General features: G+C 37.3%; 1 protein-coding gene across 1 annotated transcript in view; it reads right to left on the bottom strand.

Annotated features, from left to right (window-relative positions):
- LOC140150428 (uncharacterized) overlaps positions 1-18,755 on the bottom strand; it is a 76,664-nt gene that overhangs the window by 33,548 nt on the left and 24,361 nt on the right. The window contains exons 28-29 of the mRNA XM_072172439.1: positions 18,605-18,727; positions 17,826-17,939 (exon numbers count right to left, since the gene is read on the bottom strand). Coding sequence (XP_072028540.1) covers positions 17,826-17,939; positions 18,605-18,727 — 237 coding nt within the window. The remainder of the gene's footprint in view (positions 1-17,825; positions 17,940-18,604; positions 18,728-18,755) is intronic.

Raw genomic sequence — 18,755 nt, 5'->3', positions numbered from 1 at the left:
CCCTCTGAAAAGGACTTCTAGGGAATATTAAATCCTACTCAAGTTCAAATGTTGTTGAAATGCCTTTACTCTGCATATTCTCAAGCTTTTCGATAGGAATTCATGCCTTTCAGACCAACCAGGCTGCAAAACCTTGCTTATACAATGTGGGTGATTGAAAACCATGGCCGGTTGTGACTGCCACCTTAGTGCAAGAGATTTTAGTTCACATGACTACAATCGTGCAAATCATGTTATAGAGTCGTCATATTTGGCCAATCATGTCAGAGTTGGTATATTTGGCAGAGTAATAGTGCATACAGTGCTGATTAATCTATAGGCCTACATGTAGGCTATGGAGGCATTACAACACTTAGGCCTGTACAAGAGCATACCCCCATTTTAGTGGGAAAAGGTCACTGAACTTTACATAGGGGCAAGTTCAATTACTCAGACCTGTTCAAAACTCATACCGTCGTGATCCTCTGGCAATGAGGATGCCGAGAAGAAATATACTTTGGTCTAGCTATGGCGACGGTTATGGAGTTATGGGCAAGAAAGTAACATTGTGACGTCAAAGGTCTATTTTTCTCCCACAGGGGACAAAAAGAAATTTTTCTTTTGAAAATTATCTCAAAGTAGTTGTCTTGTTGCAAGAAATTAGAAAACTCTATAAGTCTATAACCGTACGTCGGAGATAGGTCAAACTTAACTTTTTCTGAATCCTTATGAGTATAGTAGATGAACACATTGTTTGTGTTTTTAACAAAGTCCGAACAATTTTTGAACTTGACCCCTGTGTAAAAGTTCAACGACCTTTTCCAACCAAATAAGGGTGCTCTTGAAATGCCCCAATAACATATATTATGATTGATTAGCACTTTAAGTACTACATGTATATCTCTGCCCAATACAGCAAATTTAACTAGGATTTGCACGATAGTTACCGGGATTTATTGGACTATCTGGCTTGTTTTTAGGACGTTTACAGTCTTGATGGTATTAAGATTTACAAGCCCAGCTAAAACTACACCCTGTTGCCAGTTCTCTCAGTCTACTGCAACTTTCCCCGACTTCGGGTCCTGGGAACTTCCCTCTCCAGCTGCAGTCTCTGTTAAGACATTTTTCTGCTTCTCCATCTAAAGGTTTCTTCAACTACAAAGTTTTCTAAAAGATTCCCTGAATCTCCCAAATATTCTCCCAAAACAGCAAAATAGATTAGCAAGATTTAAGATGGTTACAGATTCTCAGAAATGCAATATATAAAATGGTTATGACTTCTTTTAAAATTATTTATGCAAGATATTCAAAGTAGGCCTATATACCGTATACATTTGGGAGGTGGGAGGGCACTCAATTGTGCCTGTCAATAGAGGCAAGTTCTTGAGGCAAACTCTACACCCAATAAACCCCATGTAATGTTGCCTTAACTCTAGATAAGGGTCGTAAACCCCAGATAAGGCATCTAAACCCCAGATAAGAGACGTAAACCCCAGATAAGGCAGTCTAAACCCCAGACAAGGCGCCTTAACCCCAGATAAGGAACGTAAACACCAGATAAGGCATCTAAATCCCAGATAAGGTGCCTTAACTTCGGATGAAGGACGTAAACCTAGGATAACACAATCTAAACACCAGATAAGGCATTTATACCCAATATAAGGTGCCTTAACCCCAAATAAGGGGTGTTAACCCTAGATAAGGCAGTCTAAATCCCAGATCCATTCTTTAGGCATCTAAACCCAGATAAGGCACCTTAACCCCAGATAAGGGATGTAAATATGGGACGGCGCCGTCTAAGCCCCAAATAAGCTGCCTTAACCCCTGATAAGGACGTTAACTGGGATAGCACTGCCTAGACCCCAGATAAGGGACGTAAACCCCAGATAAGACAGTCTAAACTCCAGATAAGACACCTTAACCCCAGATAAGGGATGTAAATATATGATAATGCAGTCTAAACCTCAAATAAGCTGCCTTAACCCCTGATAAGCGCGCAAAATTTTACAATGTTATCATTTTGGAGGCTAAAAATAAACATGCATATGGCCAAATTGGGGCCCCAAATTTTGGGGGCCCTGGGCCCCCAATTTGGCCATATGCATGTTTATTTTACGTCTCCTTGCTGGGGCTAAGGCGCCTTGTCTGGGGTTTAGACTGCGTTATCCTTGGTTTACATCCCTTATTTGAGGTTAAGGCACCTTATCTGATGTTAGACTGCCTAATCTGGGGTTTACATTCCTTATCTGCGGTAAAGGTGCCTTATCTTGGGCTTAGATTGTGTTATCATAGGTTTACGTCCCTTATCCTGGGGTTACGGCGCCTTACCGGGGGTTTAGACTGCGTTATCTCCAGTTAATGTCCTTTATCTGGGCTTAAGCCAGCTTATCTGGGGTTTAGACTGCATTATCCTAGATTCACGTCCCTCATCTGGGGTTAGGGTGCCTTATCTTGGTTTAGTTGCCTTATCTGTGATTTAGACTGCCTTATTTGGGATTTAAACTGCCTTATCTGGAGCTTACGTCCCATATCTGGGGTTTAGATGCCTTATCTGGGGTTTAGACTGTATTTTCCTAGGTTTACGTACATCATCTGAAGTTAAGGCGCCTTATCTGGGATTTAGATGCCTTATCTGGTGTTAACGTTCCTTATCTGGGGTTAAGGCGCCTTATCTGGGGTTTAGACTGCCTTATCTGGGGTTTACGTCTCTTATCTGGGGGTTACGTCTCTTATAGGGTTTAGATGCCTTATCTGGGGTTTACGACCCTTATCTAGAGTTAGGGCACCTTACGTGGGGTTTAGATGCCTTATCTGTGGTTTATGTTCCTTATTTAGGGTTAAGCACCTTATTTGGGGTTTGGCCTGCTTTATCTGGGGTCTACGTCCCTAATCTGGGGTTACGGCGCCTTATCTGGGGTTTAGATACCTTATCTGGGGTTTAGACTGCGTTATGCTAAGATTAAGGCATCTTAGCCCCAGGTAAGGATCGTAAACCCCTGACAGTGCCGTCTAAACCACAGATAAAGATAAGATATAGGCAAAATTCTGCATTTTAGTGGTGGTTATTTTTCAATTTTGGCGGCCATCTTGGGATTTTAAGGTTCTGTACTGATTATTCTAATGGATTTCTAGACCCTGTAACCATGGGTATAGACACCAGAATCATACTTCTAGGACTTTCTGCACCCGAGATATAGCCAAGTTAAGCGGGCGCAACACTAAATCACTACGCATTTTATGTAAGAACGAAATTCGGGTAATATAGTCCATAGTGAGTACCGTAAAATGGGGTAACTTCGGTCAAGGGTAACTTTGGTCGGTCAAATTTTTTTTTAAATGGTCATATTTCCGTACAGCAATATAGTTTTTAGTCATATTTGGTCTCAATTTGTAAAGAAATATAATATTTGGAAGAAATAATAGTTGCTCATGTCCAATTTTCTTGAAATTTACGAAAATATCGACATTTTTGACCAAAAATGAGCATTTTTTTACATTTTTTTCAGAAAAAATTAAAATCGGTATTTGTGAGCAAGGATGTGTGGTTGATTAATTTTGCAAGGGGTTAAATGTAACAAAAAACAAAAACTTGCCCATATACAGCTTAAGATCAATTTTTAAATTTTTTTTTCTTCATGGAATGTAATACTCTGACCAAAGTTGCCCCAAATGCGGGGTAACATTGGTCAGGCTATTTTTAACCCTAGGGCACCCTTTCAAAATTATCTAAAAATCTTTTTCAACTTCAAGGTGTAGAAGGAACCCTAATGTCATAAAAAGAAATAATTAGAAATATAATTGGTTTTGTTTGGAAGCAGTGGTTTAAAAACACTGAAAAGTGCCCAAAGTTACCCTCATTTTACGGTATGAGATTGTAGCGACTATATCTACCGACATGTTCACTTTAAATCACTCATATGAATTCGACAAGTGTCTTCAATAATAACATGCAGAAAAAACCGGACATTTTATCTCAAAAGCAATTCTCTGTGGCGGATGAAGACAACTTCCGATTTTGAAATGTGAGTGGTGAATTTAGTATATTTTTAGGCCATATTTTTGCACCGCTAAATAGCTTAAAAAAAGTCAACGGTCATCGATATAATGCCGACAAAAGTTTTGGAATCTACAGAAACAGAGCTTTAATTTGATATACCAAATTTATTTTGCCAAGTATTGCAGGGACGCCAGGAATGGCGCTCAAGTAGGCCAAAATCACACGTTATCCTATGGGACGCTTATTTAGTGTTGCGCCCCTTAATGTTCACTGGCGGCCATTTTGAAATTTTGGCAGCCATCTTGGAATGATAGGTCCTAGGCTGATGTAAATGACTCTATTGGATTCCTTGACCCTGAAAACATGGGTATAGACATCAGAATTGTTCTGTTGGGTGCTTCTCTGACCAAGTTATGGTGATTTTAAGGGAGTTTACGGCCATTTTGAAAAACGCCTCTCTACCGAGAGTTCCCCACACTTTTAGATGGTACAGACCCTCCCATTTTATTCAGTGTCCTAAAATCTATTTAAAAAACACCTTCAAAACGTCTTGTACTCACACCGAGAACGGGACCTCCATTCTGTACCCTACTACAACAACATTTGAAAAATTTGGTTAAAATAATTGAAAATATAAATTGCAAAATAGTTTAATCACTTAACAACGTTATGTTAGAATGTTTTGCATCAAGTTTTCTTAATGTTACTAACCTTGGGTAGCATTTTAGGCCTTTAAGTATATCAAGGACCCCTTTTTTCAAAGCCAATTTCGGTATTATTTGGATGAGTCTTTTTAGTTCAAGATTTTCTCATTTTTTTAGGAAAATAGAAAAAAAAAAAAAAAATGACAGTAGCCAAAATGTTTGAAATTTTTCCACATATTTTGGGACACTGAGTTGTAAAAATAAGACAATTTGCGTTAAGTTTAGCCAAAACGTTTTTCTTTTAAAAATTGGCATATATATGGGGTCGCTTTCAAATTCTCCAGCACACCCCACTTAAACCAAACTTCAGCACCCCTAAATCTCAGTTGGGCCTAAAAAGTTCGAATTTTATCATTTGACTGGGTGGCACGGAAAGCAAAGGCCAAGATTGGGGGAAATGCGTAATAAATTCAGTATGAAATGGGCTCATGATTTATTAATTATTATCACATGTGTCCATATAGTTTAACTGCTAAGCTCCCAAATTTGGTACAATTGTGCACTAAAAGCATGGGAGTTTCCACACATGAAGTACATGGTCCAAAGTCTATTTTAAGATGTCGAGCCATTTCAGCTCATTTTAGATGGTAAGTACTAAACAGTATAGTACTTACCATCTAAAATGTACTATTTACTTGTTATTTGCAATGGAATTCAACGATCAACAGGGCCCTTGGCAATGGCATTTGACATTTTAACCTCTATCTCAGTAGGTTAACACAGTACGATATGCAAAACTATTATTTTTATGATTCATGTCAGCTAAATGGACAATTTGCCATTTCTGTCAAAATCGGAGCAAGTTGAAATTTTTACCTTTACTCAAAAATTTGATCAGGCGAATAATTTGGTGATCTGTTGGCAAAATTGGAGCATTTTCATATTTTTACCCCTATGTGACCTCTAGAAGTCACTAGGTGCCAAATCTGAAATGGCTCTACATCTTAAAATAAACTTTGGGCCATGTACTTCCATGTGGACACTCTCATGCTTTTATCGCAAAGTGCACAATGATTCAGCTTAGCAGCTATACTGATGCATGATATCACTCAGGGTCCACACCACCCCATACCCAAGTCGGTATATCATTGTGGATGAGTCTTATAAAAATTGATAAGTCTATTGGAATTCAGCAGGCATTCATAGATTTGGACATTTTTTCCAACAACTTGCCCCTCCCCTCTTCAGAATTTGAACAAAACTTTCACTGAAAACCAAACTATTTTTATGCAAATTTTACACCCATTGTTAGTGCAAGGGCTGGGTGAATGTGAAAGATAAAAACATCACAAAAGGAACCAATCAAATTTTGGAGGCAATTTATTAATTCAATTGTTTTTAGCTCAAAAACATGTTCGCTCACCCCTTTCAATTAAAAAAGCTCACCCATTAATTTTGATCAGTCCTTACACCAGTCACCATGAAAACAAACATAGATACATTTTAATTCTTATTCATTACCACTTTATTTTTTTCTAACACATGGCTGATGACATGATGCACCAGTCATCACAAAAACAAACACATAGATTATATGTAAATTTGTATTTTTATTCATTGTCATTTTATTTTTCTAACACATGACAGGGTGTCAAAACACACACAGTGTATTCCAACATGTGGTCAGCATATGATTCAAACAAAAAATACAATAAGTTGTATGTAACAGTAACACCAACCTAGTAATACATTAATTTTTTACAAATTTTACTGGCAGTGTATTATTCTGAATATCAGGGCAGAGCCTCGGCCCATGGACACTAAACATCTCCTTTATCAGCCCTTATTACATTTTCACATTTGCTTGGGCCCTGAACCCCCAGGGCCCATGGATTTGCTATGGATTGTATTGCTACGCCCCTGCTGAATATGTGGGTTTTTTTGTCTTTCAAATTACAAGAATTATAATAAAGCAGCCAGCTAAAGCAGGAAATGGCAACATTCAAAGAATTGCACATGTGGCATCATTTTTGAGGGGTCCAATGGCAAATTACAGCAGTGTGTGCGTTCATGTGCCATTTTAGTAATTTTCTATAATAAACTTTAAACCTCTTACTAACATTTCTATAAACAAATTAAAATACTAGTACCTGAAATTTGGTTCATGACCTTGCAATATTATAAACTTTAAATCTCTTACTAACATTTCTATAAACAAATTAAAATACTAGTACCTGAAATTTGGTTCATGACCTTGCAATATTATGAATTTTGCACAAAAATGAGTAAAAAATCATCATTTTCAGGCGCTTTTTAAGACATATAAAATATGCGTTTATAAATGCTCATTCCTCCAACATTTTCATTATGTACTTGTTTTTTGCCTCAATTTTCATGTGTACTAAAGATAGATCTTCCATAATAAACTTACTTCTTACATTCAAATTGTATGTTCCCTTCATACCGACTTCATCAAAAATAGGTTTCACCTGTCAACTTTGGTGTCCCCCATTTTCATTTACCATGTGAAATTTCAATTGAATAATTATATTTTCTATAAAATTGGTTGTTTTATTGTTATTTGTTTGTTAAATGTTTGGGCTTTGCATGATTTGAAGGGAAATAAAATTGATTACAAAAATGTGAAGAATTAAAAAATGCATTGGTTTGAAAATTGTTGAAGTGCTTTGGTGTCCCCAAAAATATCACTGTATTGCTGGAGCAGGGTTTGTAACAGTTACCGTACTTTATAAAATTTGGTCAAGTTCTTTCAGAATTTGAGAAAATTAGAATAAAATTCAGTTGAAACAACTGATTCATGATTTATTTGGGTATCTAGATGAGAAAGTGGCCTGGTCACCTGAAATAATAAAATTGACTTAAAACTGCTTTTTAAATTAAATATAGCAATATTCACAATATTTTGCATATGTGTGTAGTTATTTTTGTGTTAAAAGTTTCAAAATGTAAAGAGTTTGAAAATAAGCATCTAAAATAAATATAGTTTAAACAGTAAAGACAATTTATGAAATCAGGCCCAAAAAAAAAAAAAAAAATGCATGTCCCAAATTATTGGACCACTCACAAATGGAATATGCCAAGTACATTTCACATTCTTAAATTCAGCAAAGGTAGACAAACCTATTACTAGCCAATTTAGGAAATATAAATTCTAAACAAAATTTATTATTTTTCTTGACTAATATTTGACAGGGTCAGTAAGAAAAATATGGACTTTCCACTGATGCTACTGATAAATAAATCTCCATTTTGATGGAGAAAAGTGGAGATGATGCTGTTGATCATACCATCCTCCTTTAATTTCAAGGACTAAAGGAACAAATGAAGATTTAAAAAATTAAACCATATTAATTTTTTGACCACTATACAAAGGTGAAAAGCATTGGTACTAGTTTAAAACCTATTTCTTAAAAAAGTGTGTTCTTAATTTCCAATTACTATAAATTTTGATTTCATTTTCACAATCTACAATTCTGAGCACATTTTCATTAAATTGCCCAATACCGTGCTGATTTACCATTAACAGTGTACACCAGTGGCGTAGATTTCTTTTTTGACATTGGGGGATGGGGTTTGAAAACATTTCTTGAAGTATAGTGAATCCAGCACTTTTAGCAACAGAATAAGTGTATGTTACAAATGTGTATGAAAAAATTTGCCATTTTGAAGCTAAACTGTTGAAATATGGTGCAAAAGTGGAATAAATTTTGCTAAAGCCTAATATTTGCACTTTCGGGCCTAAAATGGCCACAAATGAGGTTAATTTGGTCAGAAACCCACATACACCAGCCGTAAACATTGGGGGGGGATGATTGTATGTACCATCCCCACTGGCAAATACCCACATCCCCCGGGATCTACGCCTATGGTGTACACTCTTCATAATAGGCACATCATACCTGACCAATAACACTTACATCTCTGCTAGAGCTATAATAGAGGGTATAATTAGAGTTTGTAATAGGTACATACATGTATATAGTTAATAAGGGTAAGGGTGTGGCACAGGTGTGGAGTATTTGTTGACTTTATTTTGTGGTAATATCTGTGGGAGGGGGGTTCTTCCTGATTGAAGGTATACATGGATGTACCACGGTAGTTTTGTAAGGGAGACAAATTTGCACAAGTGGGCGCATTTAGGCGAAAATGGCTTAAAAACACCTAATTTGGGCAAATTTGGGTGCTTTTTGTGACAAATTAGGTTGCTAAAAAAGTAGACTATAGAGAAAGTCAGCATCCAAGTCTGTGGCACTGGCAGTGGCACATCCCTGTACAAAATGTTTCAAGAATCCCAGCCGGGATAAAAGATCAAATTCTGCAGGTGATGTCTATTGTCTACTAGTGTTCCAAACCTAATTGATAGGTATAAGGTAGGCCCACATGTAGGCCCTACTTGCCATGTTGTTGACAAGTTGCCTTTTTCTATCAATTGCTTTTCCCCTCAAATTCAAACTTGATTTACACATCGTCATCACTATCATCATCTCGATCTTTATCTTGCTTTTAGCTTGTTGCTGCAGGTGGTTCCTTCCAGTTCCAGTACAAGTTCAAATTTCATCTGTAAAATAAACCAAAATATCAATTAAAAATATTTAAATTTAATACATTTTTTCTTACCAAGATTAAATTGAACAACCTACAGAGCCCACAAAGTGCATGGAAAGAAAGAAATATACTTCGGTCCTGACTTAGTAGTTTGGGCCCTGACTTAGTACCTCGGGCCCGAGATAGTAACTTGGGCCCCAATTTAGTAGAGTAGCACAGGCCCTGACTTAATAGAGTAGCACGGGCTCCCGACTAAGTAATTAGGGGCCAAGAGTTACTAAGTTGGGACCTGTGTTACTAAATTTGGGCATTGAGTTACTAAGTCGGTGCCCCAAATTACTAAGCCAGGGCCTGTGTAACTAAGTCAGGGCCCTATGTTACTAAATCGAGGCCTAAAGTTATAACCGTACATGTACATGTAAGTCAAGGCCCTGAGTTTCCTGGGATTATTTTTTCTTTCCATGTCACTTCTGGGGCTCTGTAAGAACCTGTGGTAAAAAAGAATGATGAAATTTGAATGCTTTTATGATTCAAAATGTATCATCCAGTAAAGTTGAAATTGCACATTTTGATTTATGCATAGGACTATGTTGAAATGTACACATTTGATTTATGAATTTTAGACCTAAGTACAATCCAGTGCAAGTAGGTAGCTGTAAGTGCAACTTGTGAAAATAAAATTGTTGAGGGGTGGGTGAAAAAATTGAAATGTTCAAAATTGCCCATATTTTCAACCCCTGGAAAAAAAAAGCAGCAAATTTAAATCGAAATTGCAGTTACTCCACAGTGTACTGTGCATTCAATGTGATTACATATAGCCTATTATGCTGATGTGTGAATTTTGACTGCCACGGTCCTGCAGCCAGTGGGCTATTCAGTTAAAATCCATACACCCCTAGATGGAGGTCTGACCTCAATCTCGCACACAGGGTGTAGATATATCAAATGGAGTCACCCATTCAGGTAACTCCATTTGAAATTCACATTCCCTGTGTGGAAGATTAAGGTCATATGTCTTCCATATATGGGGTGTATGGATTTCCCAATGGTTCCTCTCTTGCCCAGTATCAGTATCAAATACAAAATGTCTGTGAGGAAATTTGGCTATTTACACTAGCTTCCAGAGAAGTACAGCACTCCCCGGGGGTTCTTTGAACAATTTTCTACAGGGATTTGCCACGCAGACTATACCGAATTTCCATAAAAACACCCAAAATGCACTCAAATTTTAAATGGGTCCTTTCAGGTGCCCTTTTGACAAAAAATTGGTCTCCACTGATTGTTTCTTTGACACGTAATCGGCCAATCACCTTACTGGTCTGTTTTATGAAATATCAGATGATTGAATACCAATCACAACCCCACTTCTGTGATTACGCTGTGTGTAAAATGTAAACAAGTGCCGCTCCTCTCTGCCAGAAAGTGTATTTTACAAGCAAATTAAGGTGCACAAATGCTGAGTGAACATTCCTGCTCACACACTGCCACACTGTAACACATGACTTTTGGCAAGTGGAGCGCATTAGGGACCGTTCACAAACACTTGTTAGAGGGGGGCCTAATGCAAAAAAATTTTATCCCGAAAAATTTTTTGGGCCCTCCCTTTTCAGACCTCAAAAATTTCAGGGCCCCCCTCTTTTTGATTTGTAAATTATGGGTCAACCCCATAGTAAAGTATAAACTCAATTTTCCCAGGAAAATTTGTGGTCATTATTTTCAGCCACCCCCACTTAGGAGGTTCAAAACTGTTGAGGACCCTTTTTGCATCAGACCCCCAACAAGTGTTTGTGAACGGTCCCTTATTAATATCAGTACGACTTCAGTTGAGTGCATCGTGTTGTGCATATTATAATATTAATAAAGTCCATTTGATTTCCTCAAGACAGTAGCGTCCGCGTGTGATATATGCGCCAAAGGTACGCATCTGTAGCATGCGCTTCGCAAGTGAACGCGGCGGTAGAAATACATCGCTTTTAATTGTGCGTGTACTGTGTACACTACACATGTAGACACTGCTGCCTCCAGCTTGCTAAATGGACTATACCCGGCGTGGGGGCACATCAACAAATTTTGGTGGGTATGTTCCCCGAATTTTGAGGCGGTGGGTCTTTGGGAGCTGACGGCGTACTGGTAAAAGGGGTCTTTTGGAGCTGCGAACCGGCTGCGAACAAGTAAAATGTGGCCTTTTGAGCTGCGTAACAGTCAAAATCAAGGGTCTTTCTTGGCTTTTTGGTTGAAAATCGCCCGAAAATCCAGTCTTTTAGAGCTGAAATGTCAAAATCAAGGGTCTTTCAGATCTCTATTTTGGTCAAATATTATAGGCCTGTCTTTTGGAGCTGCAAAATCCAAAATGGAGGGTCTTTCCGGGGGAGCATACCCGTATGGTCATTTGTGTTAAGTGCCAGCCCCCCCCCCGGACTACAGGCCTACATATATCGATCATATCTATAGTTTTCACCCTGGGGGGGGGCACATCAAAACTTTTGGTGAGTATGCTCCCCGGAATTTTGAGGTGGTGGGTCTTTGGGAGCTGACGGCGACTGCGGTAAAAGGGGTCTTTCGAGCTGCGAACCGGCTGTGAACAAGTAAAATGGGGTCTTTTGGAGATGCGAAAAGTCAAAATCAAGGGTCTTTCTTGGCTTTTTGGTTGAAAATCGCCTGAAAAAACAAGAAATATGAGGAATGAGCAATTTTGGGTCTTTTAGAGCTGAAATTATCAAAATCAAGGGTCTTTCGAGCTGTATTTTGGTCAAATATAGGGGTCTTTCGAGCTGCGAAACCCCAAAACGGGGTCTTTCCGGGGAGCATATCCGTATGGTCATTTGTGTTGAGTGCCCCCGGTTTTCACCATAGAACTTCAGCAGTCTGCCAATTTGGCGCAGTTTATGCCCGAGTTTATGGCGCATATACGGATGTGTGGTTCTGATTGGCTTTATTGAATCACGCCATCATCACATCGGCATTTGCTGGTCAAGCTGTGTAGAAACGCATGACCTAGTTCTTTTACGCGATAATCAGACAGAGCAGACAAACACCGCTGTAGTAATTTGCTGAATGGTGTAGTAGTACAGCCTTAGGTCTATAGACTCTATACTACGGTATAGCCTGGCCCTGGGAATTCGTTCTGTTCACACTGTCTGTAATGTATGTTGAACTTGAGCGCACGTACATGCAAAGAACACTGACTTAGGGCCTACATTTTATCTTAAAATAAAATGTCATTTCAATATAATAGAAGGCCATGTACATGTGTAATGCGACGTAAATATCAACAACTTACCATGGTGGCATATCATCATGTTGATTAATCATGGCGTCTGACCTGTCGAATTCTCAGTGCATACACCAAGGGCAAGGCACTTCTACGTACACGTAGACCTACTTATGTCGCGCTGTTTTACAAACTGCATACATTCAACTTATCATTTGCTATCAATATTTCTTCTGATTGCAGTTTTCATTCAAGCAGTTTGAAAACAGTAGCATATTTTGAATATTAAATTGTGCAATTTCATAAAACCGTAGCCTGATCGAATGTATGGACCAGCTCCAGCTCGTCGTTGTTCGTCGTCTAAACATAGCACTGAATACATCTAAATCTTATACTTATCTACGCTGAGCAAAAGCGATTTGTGTTTAGCTTGTTACCAATGGGATATAGTGCCTTTTGTTGCGTTGGGAAGAACGCGCCACCTCATTGGTCATACAAATCGCTCGCGATGTAGTATAAATCATGCGTATGTCGTCAATTATCATGACTTTATGTCGTCAAGTATCATGACAACACGTCATACAACTCGCAATTATCATGACAATTATCATGACAACACGTCATACAACTCGCAATTATATCGTCAAGTATCGTGACAACTCGACAACTCGAAATTATCATGTCAATTATCGTGACAACACGAAATTATCATGACTTTATGTCGTCAATTATCATGACAACTCGTCATACAACTCGCAATTATATCGTCAAGTATCGTGACAACTCGACAACTCGAAATTATCATGTCAATTATCGTGACAACACGAAATTATCATGACTTTATGTCGTCAATTATCATGACAACTCGTCATACAACTCGCAATTATATCGTCAAGTATCGTGACAACTCGACAACTCGAAATTATCATGTCAATTATCGTGACAACTCGCAATTATGTCGTCAATTATGTCATCATTTATCGTGACAACTCGCAATTATGTCGTCAATTATGTCGTCATTTATCGTGACAACTCGACAACTCGAAATTATCATGTCAATTATCGTGACAACTCGCAATTATGTCATCAATTATGTCATCATTTATCGTGACAACTCGCAATTATGTCGTCAATTATGTCGTCATTTATCGTGACAACTCGACAACTCGAAATTATCATGTCAATTATCGTGACAACTTGCAATTATGTCGTCAATTTTGTCGTCATTTATCGTGACAACTCGACAACTCGAAATTATCATGTCAATTATCGTGACAACTCGCAATTATATCGTCAATTATGTCATCATTTATCGTGACAACTTGCAATTATGTTGTCAATTATGTCGTCATTTATCGTGACAACTCGACAACTCGAAATTATCATGTCAATTATCGTGACAACTCGCAATTATGTCGTCAATTATGTCATCATTTATCGTGACAACTTGACAAGTCGAAATTATCATGTCAATTATCGTGACAACTCGCAATTATGTCGTCAATTATGTCATCATTTATCGTGACAACTCGCAATTATGTCGTCAATTATGTCGTCATTTATCGTGACAACTTGACAACTCGAAATTATCATGTCAATTATCGTGACAACTCGCAATTATGTCGTCAATTATGTCGTCATTTATCGTGACAACTCGACAACTCGAAATTATCATGTCAATTATCGTGACAACTCGCAATTATGTCGTCAATTATGTCATCATTTATCGTGACAACTCGCAATTATGTCGTCAATTATGTCGTCATTTATCATGACAACTCGACAAGTCGAAATTATCATGTCAATTATCGTGACAACTCGCAATTATGTCGTCAATTATGTCGTCATTTATCGTGACAACTCGACAACTCGAAATTATCATGTCAATTATCGTGACAACTCGCAATTATGTCGTCAATTATGTCATCATTTATCGTGACAACTCGCAATTATGTCGTCAATTATGTCGCCATTTATCATGACAACTCGACAACTCGAAATTATCATGTCAATTATCGTGACAACTCGCAATTATGTCGTCAATTATGTCGTCATTTATCGTGACAACTTGACAACTCGAAATTATCATGTCAATTATCGTGACAACTCGCAATTATGTCGTCAATTATGTCATCATTTATCGTGACAACTCGCAATTATGTCGTCAATTATGTCGTCATTTATCATGACAACTCGACAAGTCGAAATTATCATGTCAATTATCGTGACAATTCGCAATTATGTCGTCAATTATGTCGTCATTTATCGTGACAACTCGACAACTCGAAATTATCATGTCAATTATCGTGACAACTCGCAATTATGTCGTCAATTATGTCATCATTTATCGTGACAACTCGCAATTATGTCGTCAATTATGTCGTCATTTATCATGACAACTCGACAACTCGAAATTATCATGTCAATTATCGTGACAACTCGCAATTATGTCGTCAATTATGTCGTCATTTATCGTGACAACTTGACAACTCGAAATTATCATGTCAATTATCGTGACAACTCGCAATTATGTCGTCAATTATGTCGTCATTTATCGTGACAACTTGACAACTCGAAATTATCATGTCAATTATCGTGACAACTCGCAATTATGTCGTCAATTATGTCATCATTTATCGTGACAACTCGCAATTATGTCGTCAATTATGTCGTCATTTATCATGACAACTCGACATGTCGAAATTATCATGTCAATTATCGTGACAATTCGCAATTATGTCGTCAATTATGTCGTCATTTATCGTGACAACTCGACAACTCGAAATTATCATGTCAATTATCGTGACAACTCGCAATTATGTCGTCAATTATGTCATCATTTATCGTGACAACTCGCAATTATGTCGTCAATTATGTCGTCATTTATCATGACAACTCGACAACTCGAAATTATCATGTCAATTATCGTGACAACTCGCAATTATGTCGTCAATTATGTCGTCATTTATCGTGACAACTTGACAACTCGAAATTATCATGTCAATTATCGTGACAACTCGCAATTATGTCGTCAATTATGTCATCATTTATCGTGACAACTCGCAATTATGTCGTCAATTATGTCGTCATTTATCATGACAACTCGACAACTCGAAATTATCATGTCAATTATCGTGACAACTCGCAATTATGTCGTCAATTATGTCATCATTTATCGTGACAACTCGCAATTATGTCGTCAATTATGTCGTCATTTATCGTGACAACTTGACAACTCGAAATTATCATGTCAATTATCGTGACAACTCGCAATTATGTCGTCAATTATGTCATCATTTATCGTGACAACTCGCAATTATGTCGTCAATTATGTCGTCATTTATCATGACAACTCGACAAGTCGAAATTATCATGTCAATTATCGTGACAACTCGCAATTATGTCGTCAATTATGTCATCATTTATCGTGACAACTCGCAATTATGTCGTCAATTATGTCGTCATTTATCGTGACAACTTGACAACTCGAAATTATCATGTCAATTATCGTGACAACTCGCAATTATGTCGTCAATTATGTCGTCATTTATCGTGACAACTCGACAACTCGAAATTATCATGTCAATTATCGTGACAACTCGCAATTATGTCGTCAATTATGTCATCATTTATCGTGACAACTCAATTATGTCGTCAATTATGTCGTCATTTATCATGACAACTCGACAACTCGAAATTATCATGTCAATTATCGTGACAACTCGCAATTATGTCGTCAATTATGTCGTCATTTATCGTGACAATTTGACAACTCGAAATTATCATGTCAATTATCGTGACAACTCGCAATTATGTCGTCAATTATGTCATCATTTATCGTGACAACTCGCAATTATGTCGTCAATTATGTCGTCATTTATCATGACAACTCGACAACTCGAAATTATCATGTCAATTATCGTGACAACTCGCAATTATGTCGTCAATTATGTCATCATTTATCGTGACAACTCGCAATTATGTCGTCAATTATGTCGTCATTTATCGTGACAACTTGACAACTCGAAATTATCATGTCAATTATCGTGACAACTCGCAATTATGTCGTCAATTATGTCATCATTTATCGTGACAACTCGCAATTATGTCGTCAATTATGTCGTCATTTATCATGACAACTCGACAACTCGAAATTATCATGTCAATTATCGTGACAACTCGCAATTATGTCGTCAATTATGTCATCATTTATCGTGACAACTCGCAATTATGTCGTCAATTATGTCGTCATTTATCGTGACAACTTGACAACTCGAAATTATCATGTCAATTATCGTGACAACTCGCAATTATGTCGTCAATTATGTCATCATTTATCATGACAACTCGCAATTATGTCGTCAATTATGTCGTCATTTATCGTGACAACATGACAACTCGAAATTATCATGTCAATTATCGTGACAACTCGCAATTATGTCGTCAATTATGTCGTCATTTATCGTGACAACTTGACAACTCGAAATTATCATGTCAATTATCGTGACAACTCGCAATTATGTCGTCAATTATGTCATCATTTATCGTGACAACTTGACAAGCCGTCAATTATGTCGTCATTTATCATGACAACTCGACAACTCGAAATTATCATGTCAATTATCGTGACAACTCGCAATTATGTCGTCAATTATGTCGTCAATTATGTCGTCATTTATCATGACAACTCGACAACTCGAAATTATCATGTCAATTATCGTGACAACTCGCAATTATGTCGTCAATTATGTCGTCATTTATCGTGACAACTCGACAACTCGAAATTATCATGTCAATTATCGTGACAACTCGCAATTATATCGTCAATTATGTCATCATTTATCGTGACAACTTGCAATTATGTGGTCAATTATGTCGTCATTTATGTCATCATCATGTCATCATGACAACATGACATGTCCCTTCAGTGCTTCCGTACTAATGACCATTGGGTACATGTGAATAATATGGAGATCCAAATGTTTGAAATGTGCTTAACTTAGACTTTTACAATTTAATTCGGACACGATTATTAGTAATTGCTTTACTAATTCAAATTGCTGTAAATGGTAGTTGAAAACAAGAAGGCTAAGTATCTAGACAGGCCTCGAATTAAAACCTTTGGGCGCCCATTTTCTAGGCCACTGGGCTAAGACAAAGAAGGGTACCAAGACCAACAAGTGATGAAGAATGCATTGGAAGTTGATAAAGATCTGACCAAGCCAAAACTGAAACAGAGCAGACAATGGCCTTTATCATGTTTATGGCCTCCCAGCGAGCCCTGCTAAGCATTTATCAATATCTGAAAAATGAAATTGTAACAATGATATTTTTTTCTATTATGATCTACAAACAGTTATTTGCGGTTGGTGAACAATAGGATTCTATTGTATTCGGGTTTTACTAATAAGATACCTTGAATACTCACCAAACTGACACTGATTTCCAGTAAATCCAGATAGACAAGTACATCTGTATCCATTAATGAAGTCATGACAACTCCCGCCATTTCCACACGGTGAACTCATACAAAAATTGATGGCTATATTGTTGGTATAAAGAGCAGGAAATGATTGAATGATTGAGCAGGAAAAATTGATGGCTATATTGTTGGTATAAAGAGCAGGAAAGAGACGATAATATTATATTGGTACTCATTATTTATATTTATACTCATTATTTATATTGGTACTTGGATGTAGATGGAGACAAGAAGTAAACATGCTTAAAATGTTTATATTCATATTCATAATGTTTTATTTCATCTAACTTTAATCATCATGATAATGTTGATATCCAAACGATGTTAAATCACTATACTCACGGTTATGGACTAATTGAAACTTATGTATAACCAGGAGTTATCGTTGGTTTTATCATGTTTCTGTGGTTTACTTCATGATTTTGAATTAAATTGATTAAAACGTACTCGTTCAACAGGCAAGTCAGGCCATATATTTCCTGTTTCCTTCCAGGAAATATCATGCATATGGAGAAAAATAAAATCCATTACAATGAAGTCTTTGGATCTCATATATAAGGAACCCTGTGAGTGGGCTTTATTTTTCTCTATTTTTCACAACATTTGAGCACAAACACCCTCGCTTTATAAATCTGTTTTAAATTACAGTTTCAAGTGTATCATGTGTAGTTGCAGTACCTATAGTGATTCCAATGTACAGATATTGCGTCAAGTTTAAGACTTACGAATACATGAGAATCCGTCGCCAGTGAATCCAGTATTACATGTACACGTGAAACTCCCAAAAGTGTTAGCACACAAAGCATTCGGGTCACACGGTCGAGGGGAGTCGTTACACTCATTAATTTCTGAAAAGTAACATGTAGCAGTAAGATT

Source organism: Amphiura filiformis, chromosome 4 (assembly GCF_039555335.1).
Source record: "Amphiura filiformis chromosome 4, Afil_fr2py, whole genome shotgun sequence".
Taxonomy (NCBI): domain Eukaryota; kingdom Metazoa; phylum Echinodermata; class Ophiuroidea; order Amphilepidida; family Amphiuridae; genus Amphiura; species Amphiura filiformis.
This window is presented reverse-complemented; position numbering and strand designations above follow the sequence as displayed.